The sequence below is a fragment of the Neolamprologus multifasciatus genome, chromosome 23 (assembly GCF_963576455.1).
Source record: "Neolamprologus multifasciatus chromosome 23, fNeoMul1.2, whole genome shotgun sequence".
Classification (NCBI taxonomy): Eukaryota; Metazoa; Chordata; class Actinopteri; order Cichliformes; family Cichlidae; genus Neolamprologus; species Neolamprologus multifasciatus.
The window spans coordinates 3,080,206-3,103,213 of NC_140460.1; the positions used below are offsets into that span (position 1 = coordinate 3,080,206).

Sequence of the window (23,008 nt, forward strand, 5' to 3'; positions counted from 1 at the left end):
CCTTGGAAGCAGAGCTGGGAGTGACATCACTCCCGAGTTGAGTGTGTTCCAGTAGTGAAGTCAGAAAAACAGGATTTATTTTGTTCCTTAGCAAGTAGAGCCGTTCAGCCCACGATGGGGAAACAAGGTGATGTTTGTTTGGGTTTGTTGTTGTTGTTTTTAACTGAAAAACACAAGAGCAACACATTTATGGTTAGAGCTGCACGGTGTTCTGTATATGGCTTATTTAGTGAATCAAATATGTACAACAGTATTTTCACAGGTTGAAAGTTGAGAACGCTGAAATTCAGACTTACAGCTTCAAATGGAATACACTGGATTTCTGTGTTGTTAGACAGCAACAGATTTATGATTTTTGCTCACAGTCAACAGCCATATTATCACAAACGGACTGCAGAAAATTGACTCCATTCGATCACGAACTAGCAGAATGACTTGTGTGTTTTGTTTTGGGTCTTTTTTCCAGATGCAAAAGGTTTGTCTAACCCAGCAGAGGTTGAGGGGCTGAGAGAAAAAGTCTACGCTTCATTGGAGTCGTATACAAAACAGAAGTACCCGGACCAGCCTGGCAGGTAGGAACTGTTCCGTTACAACATCGATCATTTTTAAACACATTGCTGCACTGGATGTAAAGAATAATAAGGATGGCAGCTTTCATTATGTTAGTACACAGCTCTTATGCAAGTAAAACACTTTTGCCTGACCACAACATTACATTTAAAAGGATGTAGGCTGATAACGCTATTTGTAACCAGAGATGGGCAGTAACGTGTTACTTGTAACTGTAATCCGATTACTTTTTTCAAGTAACGAGTAAAGTAAGGGATTACTATTGCAAAAACGGTAATTAGATTACCGTTACTTTCCCGTAGGAAAAAAAGTAACGCTGTGTTACTGCGTTACTAAAACCGTGATTTTTTTTTTTTTTTTTGCGAGAATGTCTCATGACAGTGACGTAAGCGAGTGCGACGTTCGTGACAACAGCTGTGTGCAGATCAACAATGGATCATATATCGAGTGCGGGAGAGAGTATGAGCGTGCAGCGTTTAAAGCGTGGAAGTACTGACCTTACTTTGAGTTTGATTCCATAAAAAGTGACAAAAACATTAGTGTCCGCTGTGCGTGGGAAGAAAACTTCTTTTTACAGCGAAAAAACCCCTAAACTTCCGAGCAAGCACCGAGTAGCTACGACGTAATGGGAAACTCAGAGAAACTCGCGGATTCTTCCACTGACCGCTGCACACCCGCACCAGGGTAAACCTCCGCCTACCCCACTCCTGCTTTACAGGTGAAAATAGAGCAACAGGACCGCTAGTCTTTGACTTTATTTATTTTCTGCTGTGTTTTACTTGCATCTATTTGAAAGACTGAGTGTAAACACACAAAAATATTTTATTTTATGTGCTGGAATGTGCAGAAAATAGGTTTAAATGTTAAACTAATTTCTTCCAGTCAGAGAATGTTGCAGATAATTAAATTTTTGCTTGATGCATAAAGTTAAAAGATTAAAACTAATAAAACAAGTTTTAAAAAGAGACTTTTCCATTTGATTACATTTTGTATGATGATTATGTAGAAAAAGTAGAATTGGGCTGAAAGATCTATCACTTTATCACCTATTCAGGTTGTAAATTGTGTTTTTAAAAAGTAACTAAGTAATTAATTACTTTTGGAAATAAGTAATCAGTAAAGTAACGGGATTACTTTTGGGGGGAAGTAATCAATAATTAGTTACTTATTACTTTTTTCAAGTAACTTGACCAACACTGTTTGTAACTGCAAATTGTTGCCATTGATTGTATTTTTTATTTGGGAGCTGATTGAGAGCAACAGGTATTAGAGGTAAAAGCACAAACTGCAAACTTCCTGAAAAGTCAACACATCACAGCTGAGCTGCAGAAAGAACGCTTAAGAATATTTTGGTCACTATTGAGATCACAGTTATTATTATTATTATTATTATTATTATTATTATTATTATTACACCATGAATATTTCACCTCACTGAAAAAACGTGAAACGGTGAAATGATGACATTAAGTGCACATAATTGAAGTGAAACTAACATGCCACAGCCCGGCGGTGAAATAGATCACCACTGCAACATGTAATACTTTTTCTTGTTTGTTTTCATTCATCTAAATCATAAATCTCTGTGAGCAAAGAATTGATTTTTGAAAGGTAAATGTAACACTAGCTTGACTTTCTTTGACATGGCTTACTGTGTACGTATGTCGTCTCATGAAAAGTGAGATGTTTACAACATTAAAAAAATAAATGTTTATATGCACTCACTATATTCTTTATTAGGAACATCTTGCTAGTCCTTTTGGGCCATATTGATATGATCGCTGCATGTCTATGATGGGATTCTCACGTTCCACCACATCCCAAAGGTGCTCTATTGGATTGAGATCCGGTGACTGTGGTGTTTTATCCTGCTGGAAAAAGCTATCGGAAAATGGGAACACTGTGATCAATAATGATATAGTCAGCACCAATGTTCAGATAAGCAGTGATGTTTAAAGCGATGCTCAGTTGGAGCCCAAAATGTGCCAAGAAAATATCTCACACACACACACACACACACACACTACCACCAACAGCAGCCTGAATTGTATACAGGCCAGAATGCATCCATGTTTTCATGGTGTTTGCACTAAATTCTGACTCTATTATTCTAACGTCACAGTAAAAATTGTGACTTATCAAATGAGACATTGTTTGTCTATTCCTCTGTGGTTCAATTTAGGTGGCGCCCTGTCCTTTAGCAGGTGACCCGGTGTGGTCTTGTTGCTGCTGTAGGTCATCTGTAGGTTGTGCATTCAGAGATGCTCCCATGCATATATTTTCTTTTTTGGACTATTCTCTGCAAACCGTAGAGATGATTGTCACTTTTCGTCCTGAACTTCAGCAGGTCATCTTGATCATGTCTACATGCCTAAATGCAGAGTTGCTGCCATGTGATTGGCTGATTAGATATTTGCACTACAAAGCAGGTGAACAGGTGTATCAAACGAAGTGGTTAGTGAGTGTGTGTAAAATATGCCTTTTTAAAACAACTTTGAACATGTGTGGAAGTGAGTTTTAAGCTCAGTTGTTCACGCCTCACTATTTGGCACGACTTTTTATTATTCTCAGGTTTGCCAAACTGCTGCTGCGCCTGCCTGCCCTGCGCTCCATCGGCCTCAAATGTTTGGAGCATCTGTTCTTCTTCAAGCTAATTGGGGACACGCCTATCGACACCTTTTTGATGGAGATGCTGGAAGCGCCGCATCAGATCACATGACACACATCTTCCCCTTTTCCTTGTACATACTCCCGCATCATGAGCGATATGATGATGGAATTAAAAAGACTTGATTGAAATGTAAAACAGCTTATTTTGTACCCATTTAAAAAAAATGCAATTAAAATGTTTTTTAAAAAAATGTGGTTGTGGGGATGGTGGAGTCATAACACGATAAATTCCAATAAAGTTGGTTTGGAATTTTGTAAATAGCTAATTTCAGGTGTTTGTTTCAAAAGCCACCAAATGCAATTTGAAAAAAAAAATCATATTTTATTCAAAGCGGAATTGTATAAAACAAAAACCATCCCTGCATTTCTTAAACGTGTCTGAGAATTCTTACAGAATAAAGTTATTTAAAAATGTACATGAACTATTTTGTGCATTGTGTCAATGCCTTATCACATTTTCTTTTATTAGCTGTGTTTGGTATCAAATATAAAGGGAACCTGCTATTTTCACCCCTCGTCCACCAGATGGCGTCCACAGAGTGCCATCAAGACGAGAGACACTGCTCCACAGCATATTTTAGAGCTGTTTGCACGGATTCCTGTGTCGTCCTCGTGGCTACGGTTACATGACTCGTCAGGGCCTCTGCAGGCTTCAACATCACGAACTGCCAGGACCTCATCACAAAAACCTTTGATTTCATTAAGACTTCTTGGTGAAGATAATCCACAAAGAAATAGGAATCTACAGAGAACAAAAAAGAAAATCTACGTCGGAATATGTGCTTATAGTGGAATGCGTCAGTATGTTGGCTGATATGTAACAAAATCCGCACGGGTTTGCAGTTGTCCGCAATAGTTGCAACTGGAGCTAGAATATAAAATAGCATACAGGCATATCTTGCTCACAAGTTTCAATAGGAAAAATAGATCTTGTTATTTTGCAAAAATCACTGGAATCTCTATGATCCCATTTACTGCCAAGACTGGGCTAAAGTGAAGATTTGTGAAGCCACTAATTCGCAGAAAAACAAACTGATCGTTTAAAGATTTGGGGAGAAATCATCACTTAAGTGTGACCTTTGAACCTGCAGTTTACTTCATGAACATTAAAATATCATCAAATCCCAATTTGAATACGACTGCCATTAAGGCTTGGCGAGAGAGACACACAAGCGTGGGGGAGAGAGCGAGTGACCGAGGGAGGAGAGAGAGTGCCTGGCAGAGAAGGAGAAAGAGAGAGAGAGAGAGGTAACCTGCACCTGCACATGGAGGAAGTCTTACTCTGTTTCGCGCTCTCTCACTCTCTTTCCCGTTCACCCCTAATAGGATAATTGATAGACAGCCCAAATAGTCAATAACTGTGGACTCAGCGAGGTCGCTCGAAGCACTAAGCAGAAACTTTGATGCGCTGCTCTCTGCTCCGAGGAGCAAGTTGCAGGGGAACTTTGAGTGGCGGAGATGCTCTGAGCAGGACTGGGAGTTCAGAACCAAAATCCTTCGCTGCTGACCGGAAACTCGCATTTTACAGGTATGCCACTCTTCTTAGAAAACTCTAAGAAGAAAATCTTAGAAAAATGTTTTCCTTAAATTAAACCTTGGTGAAAATATATTTCGCAGCTTCTTCAGGGAACAGCAATGGTGGATATACCGGATACATCCTTAGGTAAGTAAACATGTATTTTATCAATATATTGAGATTAGATTCGTTTATTTTAAGCAACTTCATTTGTTGTTTTTTTTTATCAGCTCAACAGAATTACTCAGTTTCTAGAATTTAACAATTTGACATTTTAAAAAAGTGCTAACTTTAAATTAATTGTTCAAATGTTCGCTCTTATAAAACACACGCACACATTTCCCTCTGATTATAAAAGAGGAAAAGTTTGGTTAATTTGCCAACCTTCGCCTAGTTCAGCCACTTGGTTACGCACACAACAAAATTTGCCAGTTTTCATTTCTTCAGTTTTATCCTTCTCGCTGAACCAAACTATTTACCAATTAAAGGATTTCCGTGCATTGCAGATGTGAATCGGAGGGCAGTGTGTGCCGGATGCCATCGGTTGATCAGAGACCGATTCCTGCTCAGAGTCACTGACGGCCTCTGGCATGAGGACTGTGTGCGGTGCGCGGCGTGCGGGGACGCGCTCACGAACTCCTGCTTTCTGCGGGACCGCAAACTTTACTGCAAACGGGACTATGCTGAGTGAGTTATTATTTATAACTGTTTGGTTCATAGGTGGCGTAAGTAGTAGTTCCTTTTTCACGGGAAATCACCAATTTCAGCTTTGACCAAGACGTGACAAAGTAAAATTTGCAACTTGGGATCATATAATGCAACACACAGAAAAAAAATACCTAGTATTTCTCATACACTAAAAAAAAATAAATAAATAAGGAAAAATAAATAAATAAATATATATATATATATATATATATATATATATATATATATATATATATATATATATATATATATATATATATATATATATATATATAATATTAAACGACTCTAACCATTAAAATGTTTGAATAAGCGTTTTAACACAATGCTAAACTAATAAAGTTCTAAATAAGGTCGTCGTTTTTATGCAGCTTCCTGCAAAAATATAATCATGATATAGAAAAATATATATGACCTTTTCTGCCATTTAAAAAAAGTTTTGATCATTTTATTCTGAGGGCCAAACCTGATGGTGTATCATTAAGGTCATTTTTGCAACAGTACAGCTTTGTCCAGACTTGACCTTGACTAAGAAAGAAAGTGTGTATGTGCGTGCATGTGTGTGTGTGTGTGTCTGAGAGAGCGATAAAGGAAATAACTTTCTCATAAGGCCAACATAAATATTTCTAATCCTTCTTAGTGTTGTATTGGGTAGACATGGATGCATTATGTGTGCAGTTGTGTTTAAATGTGTGTATATGCCGTAATATGACTTCCAGTAAACTTGGCACAGCGCACTGAGAGAACAAGGTGACTGTAGGAGGAAGGGGTGGCAAGGGAGCTGGAATGTAAGAAAACTATTGTGTTGCGTTCGTCCGTCCATGCACATGCACACACACAATAATGCGGTCACACCTTCATGCACAACCAGGGGTAAAGCTCAACTGACACACTGTCAAAATGTGTTAAAATTTTGAGGCCCACGGACGTGGCAACTGCAAGCTGGGGACAACATATGGTTCCCCACCCATCCACACACACAAAAAATAAATAAATAAAAAAAATCACCTACTGCTCATGCCCTCCTACCTCATTCACCAGCTCATCCCCCCTCAGCTTCCAAATACACTCTGCACACCCTAAAAGGCAACAACTCACATTATTTTTGAACAATTTGGTAATGGCTGTTCTGCCAAGCACACAGGGAGGCAAGGAAATGTTTCAACGCACTCATGTTGGAGACATATACCTTTAAGGAGATGGAGTGTTTTAGAAAAATATGTAGATTTAATTTCTTTAAAACAAAACAAAAAAAATTTAGTACTTAGTGTCTTCAGTGGAGATAATAACACTTGGCGAAAACACGTAAAGACTTGTACTGAGAGGTAATTAGGAGTGCACAGCCATATGTCAGAAGGTCTGGTGCATCCCTACAAGAGGGACGGTGAGGATGGTGTGAACTTATTTTGAGGGACAGTGCGCTGCATGAGCCCTGGCGTTATGCGCCGTGGCATCTGGAAAGCTCTTCACACAGCAGCCCCTGTGTTGAGCAATGGGACGACGCCCAGCCGACCGTGAGTTATCTGACCTGATCAATTAGCAGGAGGCCTGGTGCCAAAGCTCCACCTCTGAGTCCAGCCGTCATCCTTCCGCCCGTGCTGTCCTGTCTGGAGCTATGACACCCAATAACACATGAGCACTACTTTTGTCCACAATGAGGGTTTTAAAACTGTGCCAGTTTTTTTTCTTCTTCTCGCCAACAAACTATGTCCTGCTCCCCCGTTCGGCTGATGCAAAACAAGTGTGATTATTCCATACTGTGACAACATTTGTCTTTTACCACATGCTGCATCGTCTGACTGAATCTTGCTTTGTTTTTACCTTTGTTTCATCAGTGCCGGCCATACCATGAAGCCCGGCCCAATCATGTGGTTTATAAGACAATAATGCTAATATTTTCCAGTACCAGAGGACCGTACAGATTTCAATTTTATATATATTTCTGCATCTAAAATGTTTCTTTTTAATAACAAATAGGAACATGAGGATATAATATATGTGCCACAAAGGAATAATAACATTAAAAAAGGGTTGAAAATTAAAAAATTAACTTATTGAAAAACATAATTAAAGTAGTTTATCTCTTTTTGGATGATCTAATATGTGTGATATAACAAACAAGATGCATAAAAACATTTTTGTTTTAACAGAACTTAAGCATATTTAAACTCATTCAGTATCTGAGAAAGTAATCACAACCAAAAAAATAAAATAAAGTCAATGTGTTTTCATGTCATAATACTTTCTGATTGTCCTTTTTCCCCTTTAATTTAATTTTTGATTATATCAAAACACTTTGAATTAAATTTTTTATAAAGACCAGCTGAGCAGAGGGGTTTTTGCACCTCAAGCGTAGGGGGGGATCCATCTGTTTTTCTTCCTCTTATCCAACCCGAGGGTTGCATTGAAAAAAACACAGTATTTAAGCGTTAATTATAAAGTCATCGGCAGTATGTGTGGTATTAGCTTGCAGTCATTGCCCCACAGAAGCCGCTGAAGCTTTTCTAACTGTACTCATTAATTTACAGTAATCGGATTCATTTAGACGACTGAATGCAGTTGTTTTTAATAATGCTTGTTTTATTCCATAGTTTAGACATTGGCTGTCTGACCTGTAGTGACTCCAGTTTTCTGAAGCCGTATGCACAATCCTGTCTGACGGCGTGTCTGCAGCTTGGTTTAGGTTAACTAAACGGTTCAGCGGGCAGGCGGACCGGACAGCAGATTGGTCGTCAGATCTTCGGTGTGACTCGCTGTTCACTTGACCTGACGATCTGTATCTGATACATAGCTCCCGCTGGTGTGTGCGTTCAGCAATGGATCCAAGTTAACCTGATCCAGAAACAAGATCTGTCTCTCTGCTTGTCCACTAGACCAGCAGTCTGTTTGCCTGACTGCCAAAGGTCAGCACTGAAGTCAGAGCAAGAACAATGAAAGAGGAGGGCAAACTGTGAGTTTGTCCGTGTACATTTCTGCTAAACAATCTTTTTATACAGTGTTTCTGCATTAGGAGTGCCTCACCCAGACCATGTCAGTGTGGAGGAGTGCAAAATTCTGCTGACTTACTCCTCTGTAATGATCTTGTCACTAATTGCCATGTCTAAATCCAGCGTGACTGAGTGTTCCCGCTCTCCTGGCCGAGCCTCTGGGCCAATCATGTCAGCGGAAACTCTGAAATATTAAACACCTCGAGCCACTCCATAAGTATTGGAGGTACTCTTACCTTTGCATTAACGACGCTTAAGAGTACTGGGGATAATTAGACCAACTGGATAAGGCGTATAATGGAAAAGCGCTTCTCGAAACACGAATGATCTCAAAACATTAATGCCCGTAGTTTCTTCTCCACTGGCATTAGCGTCATACTGAGATGTCAAATCAAATGCTTTGCGGTATCTCAGAGACCCAGAAACATTCAGGGTATTTCCTCTGCCACACTTCCTTTGAAATATTTGATTGATGCATCTTGTGTTGCCACAGGAATGCACATTCCACAGACGGTATGTTGACCATATTAAAGCACATACCATTGAAGGGGCAGACAACTCAGATGGGTCAAGCAGACCGACCCTCCTGAGCTTCTGGGAAGGGGCTCTTACCATCGCCATAGTGACCCCGGAGCAACAGTAAGAGGTCTTAGCAATGTCTGGCTTTAGGACGTACGAGCTCCGGAGCCTTTGACGGGGATATGTCAACATGGCTGTTTTATTTTCAACTTAAAAATTTATTTGTTTGGAAACATTGTTCTCATTCGGAATTTGAAATGTATCAAAAAATTAATTAATTTGCTTAAGTTTGGGTGTATTTTTTTCCTAGGTAGTGTAAAAATTTGCAGTATCTTTGTACTATTAAGAAGAAAGTCAATAAAAGCAACATTACACAATTTATTCAAGTTAACTTATTAAGGTAAATAAAATAGATTCAATGAGATTAGGGCATACAGAACAATAATTGTGGTTATTAATGTGTTATTAATGCTCCTATTTTCTGATGGTTTCGCAGTATCAAGAAAGCCTTTTCTCATGAGGCACATGGAGTATTTTTATTTGGAAACAAAAAAAGGGGAAAAGCTGTCACTTTCTCATGCCTCTGTGCTGACTGCTCTGGTGACCTAGTCAAGTCTGGAGACAAACGCCAGCTCCAGAATGATGACGCATCATCCCGCGTGACAGACCCAAAATGCGGAGGTGCCAGCCAGTGGACAATGGTCCTGCTGCTTGAGGGCTGGCTCTGTCTTTGTCTACTTCTGGTTAAGCAGACTTACGGATAATTCCACGGATAATTCCTGGGACCAGTGGCTCAGTCTCTCCCACCAGGAGATCTGATTCCACCCCTCTGCCTGGAGCCATGGCCTGCCGAGAGCCTTTCTCCTGCCTCCCCAGGAGCGCAGCCTCGGACACGGCAGTCGGAGCCACGGCAACAGTCTCTGAGGCTAAGCTCACCAGTACTGGTTGCCAGGCGCTAAGATACACACCCGACACACTAAGGGTATGTGTCTGAGTGGTCCGGGCAGGAGGGGGGGAGGGGGGGGGGGGAAGGCGAGAGAAGTCAGGCTGGCGGTTGTTTTGAGTGACAGCTCGACTCAGCAACATTCTCAAAGTCTACCCAGCACTTTTTGAGTCCCATCTTACTGATGTGTGAGGGGGTCCTCAAGTGTCTAAAGAAAACCAAATCCCTATTCGCTGTTATTTACTCAGCTCTCACACTTTCTCTGTGCGCTTGCTTTCCTCCACTGTTCAGTCTGTTTGCAGTGCGTTGTGCAGGGTGCACAGAAGCCATCTCTCCTGCAGAGCTGGTGATGCGTGCGGGGGCCGCTGTGTTCCACCTGCGCTGTTTCACCTGCAGCGTTTGTTCCTGCCGCCTGCAGAGAGGAGATCGCTGCGTCCTCAGGGAGGGACAGCTACTATGTGCCAGAGAGGGCTACCACCAGTGTCTGGCCAGTCCGAGCTCTTCTGAAACAGGTACAGAAATTGCATGCTTTCATGCTGCTCTTTGATTTGTAATAAATTCACAACCCATTTTGATGATTAAATCCCACTTTAAGAATTCAAACGCTGTCCAGCATTGGGTAAAATAAGCACATTTTAGTTTGAGTAACTAACTGTAACAGTGCAATAAAAACATTGCCAAAATAATGATTCAAATGAAGTTCAAGTTGGGACATAAAAATCATCCTGGGAGACACAGAAAAGCACAAAACTCAGCCCGACATCAGCCAGGTTGATGTAAAGTATCTGCATTTTAAACAAAAACTAAAATTCTTATAAAAAAATATTTAAACATTGTCAGGCATGAATTTTCCTTCACAACAAAAGAAAGAATTTCTGTTTTTATGTGAATATTTTCAATCATATCCATGCCTGTCTTCTAGGTAAAAGTAATGATGAAGATGAAGAAGTTGAGGAGGAATCTGGAAGGATTGCAGGCAGAAAAGTTAAATCAGATGACGTGGAGAGCAAACGCCCCAAAAGACCTCGCACTATTCTGACCACTCAGCAAAGACGGACCTTTAAAGCATCCTTTGAGGTCTCCTCCAAGCCTTGTCGAAAGGTAAAGAAAAAAAATCTTCTGTTACTTTGCATTCAAGTTAAAACTATGAATCTATTTCATATCAGGACATAACAGAAATTAGCACTGTTTCATCTTTACACTTATTTTATTCATTGTTTAAAACAAGGTGCAAGAGCTAAGCCTTTTACTAGCTTGTACAATCCAGAGACCCTTTTACCTCATATTGTGAAAGAAAGCCATTGTACCATGTGTCACCTTGACAGAATGAACAAAAAAAAGGAGAAAACGTCATTCAAAAATATGTTATATGGTTTCATGTATCTTCTGTACATTAGTATCACTGTAGTTTTGTTATAAGTGACATTGCTAAATTCCTAAAAAGTACCAAAGTAAAGATTTTTGAAAACATAGCAGTTATTATAGTTTGTTATTTTCACAAAACAAATAAGCACCATGAGTGTTTCTTTAAGCAGTTTCTGCCTCTTTGCTAAATTTGTGATGTGACGCAGATTTTTATTATCCTTCAAATGACCTCCTCATTCTTTTTTTTTCACCCTCGCATTCTGTCTTTGTGTTGCCCTCCTGAATCTTAATCCAAGGTAAGAGAGACCTTGGCAGCTGAGACTGGTCTGAGTGTCCGGGTGGTGCAGGTCTGGTTCCAGAACCAAAGAGCCAAAGTAATTCAAAGTGCACACACACACGCACGCACACACACACACTCATGCACTGCTAATAAAAGCCTTCTTTCTGCACTGTATTTGTAAGCCAGAGTGGAAATCAGCCTGGTTATCTGTTCATACAGGAAACTGATGACATCTCATGGAGAGATCACTGTAGATTAAACCCAATATTTCCTCACAATTTGGGCTCGTGTGTGGCTGCCCTCTACTTCATTCTTGATACTTTACAACTGAGTGAACACAAGCATACTCCTGGGTGGTAGATGGACTGTGGAGTGGGAGGACAGTTTTTTTTTACAGTAGACTTGAGGATTTGACTGCACTGAGGCATTAAAGAGCTTTAATGTCTCTCGATGCATGTTTTTAGATGAAGAAACTGGCCAGGAGACAACAGCAGCAGGAGCAGCAACAGACTCAGGAGCAGTGTGAACACCCATCGCATCACACAGGTATTATTCATGATTGCTTATGTTCTCGCTGTAAGAAAAGGGACCGTTTTCTCTATTTATTTATCTGTTTCTAATCGGTAATGGGAAATACCTTGACTAAAGATTTTATTCAGCCTTTTTTATACCTTTTATTGTTTATTTTATTTTTACTTGTTAAATACGGGACAGATTTGACTGGGGAAAAGAAAGGGGAGAAAGAAAAACAGCGGGGAAGAGGGACGTGATGAAGGGCAAAAAACAACAGAATAAGCAGACAAAAAATCCATCTATCAATCACCTGGATCACCTGTTGAGAAATAAAAAAGAGAAAACAAGCAGAAGAAAAAAGAGCAACATAATAAACAACATCACAATGATCTATGGGAATATCACAGCCCCGTCCTCCAGGGCATGAAGCAGGTATGGAGGAGATCAAGACTCCAGACATCCAGAGGCCCCCAGAACACAAGAGACCAAGGAAGACCAACAGAGGGGCAGCTGCGCCACTGTCCCAGAAAGAGCTGAGGAGAGTCCCAGATGAGGGGTCACTCAGCAGCCGCGGAGCAGAAGCCAGAGGGGGGGGGGCGTTGCAGTGACGTGCCCGTGAGCTCCGCCGGCAGCCAGCTGTGCCAGAGTGACCGAGCCCCAGGCCGAGAGGCCGAGGGCACCCCACCCCCGAAGTGGCCCGAGCGAGCCCCAGGCTCCAGGCCCCGACAAGCAGCCACCAAGGAGCGAGCTGGTGTGTACCTGGACGCCCATCCCCAGACACAAAGAACCACCAACGCACCGATGTCTGAGGGCGTCTGCCACTGGCAGGGGAAGTGGTGGGGGGAGATAGGCCTCCATACCTTGGAGGGCCTGAGATGTCCTCAGAGAGGTGGCATCTGATACCCGACCTGACATATAGACACACACAGATACAAACGTCCATTCCCACCCTCATGCTCTCATATGTGATTACTCAACACTCACCCAACGTGGAGACAGACATAAAGAGACGCTGTACACACAATCACACTCCCCAAGCGTACTCTAAGCCCCAGGTCTAGGTACCCTTGCCCCCGGAGGGGGAAACTGCACCAAGACCCAGGTAGTGTTACCCTTTTCCCTGGGGTGGAGAGAAGCAGACCGCCCCGGCTCGGCAGCAGCAGGGAGGCCCCACATTCCAGACCCCAATCGGACGGCCAACTCCTCCTCCCAGCCCCCCCGCTCCAGCAGGCCGCAGAGAACGGGGGTGTGAGAAGACTCCAAAGTTTAGAGCTAAAGTTTAGCTTTTAATCGTGTTGAAGGGGTTTCTGGAGTTAAAACAGGCTACAATCATTAACAGAGAACAAAAGCTCATAAACACACAGCTCTGTGATCTCCTTTGGTTTCCTGTGCTTCACAGCGCCCTCCAGTGGCAGCGTGACCTCTGAGATGAAGCACCTCGGGTCCTCTTATGTCCATATTGAACTGCAGCAGCAGCAGATGGGAATGACCACACTGGAACAGCAGGACTGGGACATGGACCCCTTCAGACAGGGCCTGACCCCGCCTCAGATGCCAGGAGATCATATGCATCCTTATGGTAAAAGATCTCAATCCTCAGCTTATTTTAAGCTTTTTGTAAAACAAACATGAAATTAATGTAATTTTAAAAGTAAAAAAATGGACTTTTGATATTGCTGGTATTAGTTTAAACTTCCAATAGTAGTTGAGATACAAAATAATCATTTATATCTTTTTAAAGGTTTCAAGAGCCTGTATGGCGATGTGGACAGAGACCCGCTGTGTCACATGGCTGACGGCGACTGCCTGTCTCTTGGCGACTGCTCGCCACTCACTCCTATTGACCGCCTCTACTCCATGCAGGACTCATACTTCACCTCGTGAGGGTGCCTATCAGATTCAGACAGACTGAATTTATCTCAGAAATGTGGTAATTTGGTACGTGGACGTAAAATGTTAGAAGGGGACAGGGGTACACTCACAGTGATACCATGCAATACTATACCATGTTCACCTCTATACAAACCCAATTACACTCCTGCCTCTTATGCTTTAAAATCTCTCCTGTACGTGCATGACACTGACCTCTCATTATGTTTGAATGCTAGATTATGAGAGCGTAACTGCATCTACTCATGTAAATAGTCGACTGGGTGTGTATTTGTATTTATTCTCCAAATGTGTGTGTATGCTGTTCATCTCGATCGAATTAATCAGAAAATAATAAACGTGAAACGGTGAATGTTCGCTACGGTGTTGCTACGAACCACGGGGTGATTTGTCCGTATGAAAACGGGATATTCATGCTGAGGGTTAGAGGCAGGTCAGTCCATCCTCAGTGCTTATCAGTCCGATCTAGGTGACGGGTCAGTGAGACATCTTCTCCTGGCTGTTGAATGGATCGTCAGATTGTAAAAGGCTGGGCTATGACAGCCGTATGGGTCAGTGGCAGGTAAGCATCACATCCACGCCGCCATCATCAACGCTCACATTGTGCTTTTCTTGGTCAAAGGCCTTTGCTGCATTTTTCTGCCTTTTTCCTTCCTTCAGTCAAAGAGGATGGGAGGAGGGGGAGGCGGGGGACCACCCAGGCACTGTGCCCAGCTGGAATGCACCAATCATGGGGAAGGGAGGTTGCGAAAACCCACGGAGGGGGCTTCAGACAACGGAGTGGCTGAAAGCTGTGTCAGGGGAGAATGCCCGGGGTGACACGGAGATATGAAGCCCTACTGTATGGAGTGCCTCCTTGCCCCAGCCGTGAACCCTCTCCTGGACCCATCTCATATTTCCCACTATGAAATCAGACCTTGCAAAGCAGAGAGCTCAAGTCAATGGTCAGGAACAATCTAACTGTCTGTCACCGTAGCACACTACTGCCAACCAGAGCTAAAGAAGCAAGCAGCAGAGTATACCTACAGTACGTCTGTGTTTCGCAGTCCCTTAGTATCTGTTTCTGTATCTGCTCCGAGCGTCTGCTGGCATGTGCATGTGTTCATTCTCATGTGTTAGAAGGAACAACACTCTTTGTTGTAGGGCCTAACATAACATAATGTATCTTGTATCTATAGGTGAATGAAAAGAGGGGGGAAAAAAGGCTTAAATATCGGGGAAGAAAGCCAAGGTGGTCACCTGGGGGAGCCTTTTACCTTCTTGTCTGTGTGCAGTTGGCATACGTAGCAGGTGAGAAGACCAAAAAAAAAAAAAGTTCCCACCGTGATCATACGGTCGCAGCGGGTAGCAATAACCTCATTATTATTCCGATGGTAGCCAAACCGTTTCCTGTCGACAGTGCGGTTATTTATTGCACGCTCCATGCCAACCGCGGGCCACAAACCCTCTGTCTTTTAACTGCTATAATTGGCTTCATGCTGTTGCAGTGCCAAGACAGATGCACACGCTTTGCTGAACGTACTCCAAAGGATGCTTGCAGATTATAAATAAAGTCTGTTTGCACACATAGACCAGCAAGGTTTAATGCAGTAGATACAGTCATACCATGGAAATGTATCATTTCAGCCACTGGACTTATATATTCACAAATATGAAACACATTTTAAAAATCAGTGTAATGGGTGGGGGTAGTCATTGTGGGATCAGTGCCCAGTTTGACACTGAGTTGATCACCTCCTCACCATTATCCTATGATGGGAGCTTTCCGGTCACCAAATGTGCTAAATTGACAGTTAACGGCATTTCGGCAAGCCTAGAGATTTCTGGGAACATTCCCAATTGACCCCACAGCATTCAAATGCCAAATGTGTAAAATATGAATTTCTGATGACGACCTGACGGGACAGGGTTGTTCCTAATTGTACCACATGATACTGGACATAGCTGAAAGTATGCCAGCAGTAAATTGGGACTGAATGAGTCAGGGAAGAGTAAACATAAAACAATGAAAAAGCAAATGAAACAACAGTTTTCTGAGATTTTTTAAATTTTATTGACTTTTGGAAATTTTCAGGGAGGACCTAATGGAACAGCTGTAGACATACTTTATATATCGTGGATGAAGTCTGTCATATGAATTGCTATTGCTTAAGCGAGAGCAAGTAGATGCAGTAACTACCAAGCTTAGAATAATAATAATAACAAGGCAAGGCAAGTTTATTTTTTATAGCACAATTCAACAACAAGGTGATTCAAAGTGCTTTACAGAGACATTAGAAACAAAAACAAATAAAAAGCAAATAAAAAATGATTTAAAATTGATTAAAACAAACAAACAAACTAACTAATTAACAAACAAACAAGCAAAAAGTAAAAAAAGGAACACGAGGTCAAAACTCAAATGCTGGATTCTCTCTTTCACCCCATGTCGGGACATTAGAAGTGATCATATTTCCTGCAAAGATGAAAAGATGGGATTAGAAGTGTGCTCACCCTGCTACACCACACTGTATGTGTAAATGTGCATCACTACAGTAAGTTTCACCTGTTTTCTTAAATTGTTTCATGATCAACATAGTCAGGCCTATCAGGAGAAGTATCACAACAGCAATTCCCGCCCCTGCGCCAGTGTACAGCAACATGGCGGTCCCTATCGACATACCTGGCGTAGGATCACATAAAGATTTTAATGAAGCTTTAGGGAATTGTTCTCAGTGTATACTTCATGGCCAGCAGAAGTCATTGTTTTATAGTGTTTGTTGATATTAGTTTGGGTTTTGCCTGGATCACACCACACAGTGTGCAAGAGAAGACTCCTATCTTAGAAAAATGGTGTCATTTATAAATTACGGGGGAAATAACATTTTAAACTACAGAGAATAATTCACCTGTGCAGCTGGGCAGCCTGTCATTCCAGATCCCAGTGGCAGAGCAAAGTATCACTGCTGTGCCATTGAGGGTGAATCCATCTTTACAGCTGAAAACGCATTCAGAGCTAAAGCTGAAATTCCCCAGAGGATGAGAGCAATTCATAGAGAGGTCTGAGGAGAAGGCACGGAGGGCCTTACACTGTACAGCTAAAGAGGACAGCAACTACAATTACATAAGATCAAGGAATATGTAATAACATTCAAAGTATTGCTATGCACTTACGTTGACAGGTGGGTGGATCCTGATTCCAGCAGCCTGAGGTGTTGCACATCATAGAAGATGTTCCTTTCAGCCAGAAACCTTTATTGCATTTAAAGTCACACTGTGAGCCATAACTGAAAGGAGAGTTCAGATGGCTACAGTTCATCCTCCCATGCTGTGGCGATTTGGCCAGCAGGGGGCATCGGCGTGCTGTGGATAACATAAAAACAGTATAGGCTCAGTACAGCTTCACTGTTGACTTTCCGGGTGGTGTAGAGTTTGAAACTATTTAATGTATGGACACAGATTAAGAAGGATGTGGATGGGAACCGTATCGTGTTTTGGTTTTTTACCCTGACAGCCTGGTATTTCTGTGCTCCATGTGCCCGCAGAGGTGCATTCAGTGTCAGGAATCCCAGTTAGCAGAAAGCCGTCCTCACAGGTTGATGTGCACCTGGAGCCAAAACTGAACTCGCCATGAGAATGAGAGCAGTCGAAAGTCCCATGAGAAGGAGGAGTGAGAATAGGACACCTTTCAGCTATAAAGGAAAAAAACTCACAACACATAGAGAGGAACAGAGCAGATTATTAGCTTTTTTTAAGAAAAAAGTGTAGCTGTGCAATTTAAAATATGGAAAAAGGAGTTTATCGGTCTGTTTCTGATTCAAGTGTTTTTACCTAAGCAATGGGGAACAGCTCTGTTCCACCTGCCTTGAGGTGTGCACTCTGTAATAGCTGTACCATTTAGCACAAAACCTTCTGCACATGTTGATGTGCACGCAGAAGCAAAACTGTACTCTCTGTGGGGATTAGAGCAGACTAAGGACCCATGAGAGGGTGAGTTCAGAGTGGGACACCGTCTAGCTGCAAGAGGGATGAAGACACAGAGGTACCAAGACAAAGAAAAAGCATCATGCCATTTAAACCTTTAAATTAAGCATTCATCTTTGATTGTCTGATCGCTTATTATTGATAGAGGGTTTTTTCCTACCCAGACATTGAGGTTCGTCAGTGCTCCAGTTGCTCATAGCCGTGCACTCGGTGTCAGCTGTCCCATTCAGCACAAAACCTTCATCACACGTTGTCGTGCAACGAGAACCAAAGCTGAACTCTCCATGAGCATCAGAGCAAATTATGGATCCGTGAGCAGGAGAGTTCAGTGTGGGGCATTTCTTAGCTGGTGGGAGGGAACAGGCAGGGTAGAAGGTCAGCAATATGTTTTATATGGCTAAAGTGGAAGATGAACACTATGTAAACCTTGAAATTACACATTCTTATGTTCAATAAGATTAAAATGCATGCATTTAGAATGTTTTTTTACCCAAGCAATGTGGGACGTCTGTGCTCCAGTTGCTCATCGCCGTGCACTCAGTGACAGCAGTTCCATTTAAGATAAAACCTTCATCACACGTTGTCGTGCAACGAGAACCAAAACTGAACTCTCCATGAGCGTCAGAGCAAATTATGGATCCGTGAGCAGGAGAGTTCAGTGTGGGGCATTTCTTAGCTGGAGATGAACAAAAGGAAAGATGTACACAAGGTATTAAGTTGATTTAAAGAAGTCCAGACGCTTTTCTTTGCAAGCTCCTTTGACTACGATGACCTGGATGACTGAGAACCTTCACAGACATTAAGTTGATTTAGTGAAAAATTGTTGTAATGCAAACTGAAGCATGAAATTACAAGCTTTTAGCATGTTCTTTACCCAAGCAAGGGGGAATGTCTGTACTCCACATGCCCGTGGAGGTGCACTCAGTGCTGGACGTCCCATTCAGCAGAAAGCCCTCATCACATGTTGATGTGCACCGAGAACCAAAACTGAAGGAACCATTTGGGTCAGAACATGATGTGGAGCAATGAGAAGGAGAACTAATTGGAGAACATCTCTTAGCTTAAAGACAGACAGACATAAGAAGAGGCAGCTTCTTAACCTGTGGTTCACATTCAAAACCATTTTAAATTATATAGTATATATATCAGCATTTAGTCATACCCAGGCAAACAGGAAGTGCATGACTCCAGTTACCCTGTGAAGAACATTTTGTCACATTTGCACCAATTAGATCAAATCCTTCTTCACACTGAACAGTGCATGTTGAGGTGTAGCTGTGCTCGTTTATAGGGTCATGGCATTGCAGATAGGCATGAGGTGGAGCCTGAAGACTGTTGCACTGTACCACTAGAAAAGAGGAAACACTGTGCTTTCAACATCAGAGCATGCAATTTTTATTTCTATCCAGAAAGCGCGTGCTGCTTTGTGGTACAGCAGAGTAGTTTGCGACACACCTGCACATGTAGGTGTAGGCTTGCTCCACTGTCCCAAGGTCAGACAGCTGAGCACCTTGTCCCCAGTTAAATAGTAACCCTCCTTGCAGGTGAAGTTACACCATGAGCCATAAGAGAAAGGCTCCACGGGGTCAACGCAGGTCATGTGGCCCATAGCAGGTGGGAAAACTGGGGAGCATTTTCTCACTGTGGTGAGACAAAGATAGATACATTCACATAATGCAGATCGGTGCTTTTATTTAAAATGTCAGTTTGAACAACTGTATGTTATGACTGCGCTTTCACAAACACAGATTAATCATCGTGCTGAGATCATTTACGGTCAAAGAAAAAACAAAAAAACCGTTTACTGACCCATGAAAAAAAAATCAGTGTTGTTTGTCCAGCACGGACTTAAATGAGTGTGAAGTGGAGTGATGACAGGCGTGACCTAACGCTAATCTGCTGCACAGTCCAGACAGGATGTGAAAGTGGACTGAGTGCAGTTATGTGGTAGTATATCTCGAAAGTACATCTGTAAAAAGGGTTCAAGTATTATACAAGTTCTGTGAAAAGTATGTGACACTCAAACACACACACACAGACACACAAAATGAACGCTATGATCAGTTTAACTAAAAATAAAAATGAGTAAACTAATTAGCAGTGTTGGGAAGGTTACTTTTAAAATGTATTCCATTACAGATTACAGAATCAGGTCAGCAGTTTGTGAAATACTCAGAAGTCACCTAAATCACCTTTCTTTGCCATTAGCAGTTGAAGAAAGTAGGCAGCAGTGTTGGGAAGTTTACTTTTAAAATGTATTCCATTACAAAATACAGAATACATGCCCTTAAATGTATTCTGTAACGTATTCCGTTACGTTACTCAATGAGAGTAACGTATTCTGAATACTTTGGATTACTTAATATATTATCATGCTGTTTACAACTACATGAATGTACTATTGCTGTGATTTATTACTGTTACTGAAGGTCCGCGGCTCCGAACCGTAGTAAATGGACCTCTGGCTAATACGGTGGGTTCTGTGTCGGCTCGTAGCCGAAAACTAGCTTTACTTTGTTGTCTGGGTCACTTTGCTAGCAGAGACAGAGAGAGGCGTTGAAAGGCTGCTCCAACGGAACTTATTGTTTCAGAGGAAAACACGAACACGGTGTACAGTCGAGTCTTAATAGCTTACTTACAACTGGGCTCGTCAGGCTCTCTTCTTGGCTGCAGTGGTTATTATTATATTTACATGCTTCCAGCTCCCGTTTTTGCTCGATGACAGCTCGTACTTTTCCTTTTTCTCCCTCCCTCGCTCACAGACACATAACGTGTATGGCAGTCCATTCTCCCTGCAGCACGGACTACACTGCCTATGATGCTACATTCTTTAGAGCTATACCTGTAGCATTCTGCCTATTAGCTTAGCACAACAACAACAAAAAGGCCTCTCTCACCCAGGAAACACACACAGAGAGAGTGTCACCCTGTAACCATGGCAACCGTAACGCTGCCGCCTGGAACAAGAGAACGTAGCTGTCAAACAAAACCCAAACAGTCCTGACCCGCAACAATATGAAACAGGGAAGTACCGCCGTGTAATCCATTTATTTCAACAAAGTAACTGTATTCTAAATACCACCTTTTTAAACGGTAACTGTAACGGAATACAGTTACTCATATTTTGTATTTTAAATACATAACGGCGGTACATGTATTCCGTTACTCCCCAACACTGCTAATTAACCACCATACAGAATGATTTCAATTCAAAGGCAATGACAACTTTACCTGTACATACTGGAACAGTGGCTGTCCATTGGCCAGTGTGGTCACAGATGATCTGGTTCTGCCCAATCAGTTCGTAGCCTTCATCACAACTGAACTCGCAGGTCGAGTTGTAGCTGAAGGCTGCGATGGGGTGGCTGCAGTTCGTGCTACTCGCACTGAAGTTGGTGTATTTCAAATTTGGACACTGCGCAACTATGATAAGCAGTCAAAATATGTTTTGTAACTTTGCCATCTGAAATATCAGTTTTTAAAAACAGCTGGTTTCCTGTTGCCGTACCTTGACACAGAGGAACAGGGTGGTTCCAGAGCCCATTGGCTTGGCAAATCAGTCGAGGCGCGCCTATTAACCGAAATCCAACTTCACAGAGAAAATGGCAGGAAGAGTTAAAATGATTCGACCCATAGGGATTAGAACAGCGGTGAGAGCCTTGATCTGGATGTGGAAAAGGTTTGCATGTGATCGCTGGAGATAAAACAAATAAAAATCAGTTCATGTCTTTTGCTTAGGTTTGCAAAAATATCTTTAACAATTGTCAGTAGGCTAAAACTAAAATACAGAAGTTCCTGAGGAACAAATGAGGGACAAATTAATAACAATCTAACCCTAAACGGACTGCTACGGCGAGGTTCAGGACTTACTATGCCATTCAGATATAAAACGGAGACTTAAAGATGGTCAGTATTATTCAAAATCAATCACTTGTTATGGGGACTCTTGTGGCTGAGTTGTCAAGTAATTTCATTAAATAAGTCTGAGGTGGTCAGAATGAAATATCAGGCTAATCCCGGCAGGTTATTTTAATTTAATAGTTGTATGTTTGGATTGCATATTGCAATATTCTACAGATCTTATTAGCTTACCCTCTTCACAGCGTAGGCCTCGGAAACCAGGATGGCACTTGCAGATGTGGCTTCCAATGCTTTCCACACAGTCTGCATGAGCACTACAAGACTCATGTTTGCAAGAGGCTGCAAATCACACAAAGTGTCAGAAGCTGTACTACATTTACTGCCATCAAACTAAGTGAAAAGTATCCTACCGGTGTAGCAGACAGCTCCTTTCAACTTATCGCAGTTCTCATTGTTCCACTTGGCTGTGTCTCTCGCCCTCTTAATGTATATCTCCACACAGTCCTGACGGGGTATGGTATCTGGCTCTGCTGATGCCCAGTTTTGAGCCTCTTCAGGTACACTCTGACTGGTGTTTACTGAGGTCCACGATCCAGCCACTCTGTGAACCCCTATCCAGTAATATTTTGGATTAAATGGTAGCAGATCATTGAGGAAATTGGTCTCCTCTTGGTTCTGAATGGCAACCATATCCGTGAAGAACTTCTGGCACCACTTGCGAGCCTCGTACCAGTTCTGGTTTGGACCAGTGCTGTAGTTGTATGTCCATGCCTGCGCACCTCCTCTCCTACTACTCAAGTCTAAACATGCAGCATAAGGACAGTGAGATAAATGTGGACTGGTGAGGAAAAGTGTTTGGTGTGTGTATTACGCAGGCTTACCTACAGCAAACACAATCAGCGTAGCTATCAGTGCGTTACAATGCGAGTTTTGTCGTACATCAACTGACATCTGAAATACAAAGAAAAACTGAGAACGACACATGGCTGCTATATGTGAGAATGAAGGTACAGCATCGATTTCTATAGGTATGAATGAACAGCCATTACGTGTCTTACCTTCTGAGCCGTCTTCAGTTACTAATTCTTGGCATTTAACTCTCACCTCTTCAGTAAATGGTAAAACAGTATTATCTGTCCTCCAGGGACTGAGCCAACGTCCAATTTTGTAATATCGTTTCTACCACAGCTTCCTTTCAGGAAGGGTTTCACTCAACCACTCGC

General features: G+C 42.1%; 3 protein-coding genes across 10 annotated transcripts in view; 2 read left to right on the forward strand and 1 right to left on the reverse strand.

Moving 5' to 3' along the window:
• Positions 1-3,662, forward strand: part of rxrgb (retinoid X receptor, gamma b) — a 35,588-nt gene extending 31,926 nt beyond the window's left edge. For all 5 annotated transcript variants that reach the window (XM_085152134.1, XM_085152133.1, XM_085152135.1 and 2 more), the window contains exons 9-10: positions 467-572; positions 3,142-3,662. In XM_085152134.1, the coding sequence (XP_085008260.1) occupies positions 467-572; positions 3,142-3,289 (254 nt within the window). In that variant the 3' untranslated portion in view covers positions 3,290-3,662. The remainder of the gene's footprint in view (positions 1-466; positions 573-3,141) is intronic.
• Positions 3,663-3,766: 104 nt separating this feature from the next.
• On the forward strand, positions 3,767-15,587 carry lmx1a (LIM homeobox transcription factor 1, alpha). Its single transcript, XM_085152142.1, has 9 exons — positions 3,767-4,768; positions 4,858-4,903; positions 5,263-5,443; positions 10,205-10,425; positions 10,836-11,014; positions 11,575-11,652; positions 12,023-12,104; positions 13,471-13,650; positions 13,813-15,587. Exons 2-9 carry the CDS (start codon positions 4,876-4,878, stop codon positions 13,953-13,955), a joined length of 1,092 nt encoding a protein of 363 aa, XP_085008268.1. The 5' UTR covers positions 3,767-4,768; positions 4,858-4,875; the 3' UTR covers positions 13,956-15,587.
• Positions 15,588-16,229: 642 nt separating this feature from the next.
• Positions 16,230-22,953, reverse strand: selp (selectin P). Of its 4 annotated transcripts, XM_085152110.1 has the most exons (17): positions 22,844-22,953; positions 22,667-22,736; positions 22,196-22,585; positions 22,017-22,124; positions 21,433-21,618; positions 21,156-21,347; positions 19,380-19,565; positions 19,087-19,272; positions 18,799-18,984; positions 18,415-18,600; positions 18,085-18,270; positions 17,772-17,957; positions 17,447-17,632; positions 17,115-17,303; positions 16,850-17,038; positions 16,507-16,623; positions 16,230-16,416 (listed from the first exon to the last, which is right to left on the reverse strand). In XM_085152110.1, the coding sequence occupies exons 2-17, from the start codon at positions 22,734-22,736 to the stop codon at positions 16,352-16,354; spliced, it is 2,808 nt and encodes a 935-aa protein (XP_085008236.1). In that variant the 5' UTR covers positions 22,844-22,953; the 3' UTR covers positions 16,230-16,351. The 4 variants fall into 4 exon arrangements, 3 of the variants coding, with proteins under 3 accessions (XP_085008236.1, XP_085008235.1, XP_085008237.1); XM_085152109.1 differs by having other exon boundaries at positions 22,667-22,924; XM_085152111.1 differs by lacking the exon at positions 22,844-22,953 and having other exon boundaries at positions 22,671-22,736.
• Between the last annotated feature and the right edge of the window lie 55 nt (positions 22,954-23,008).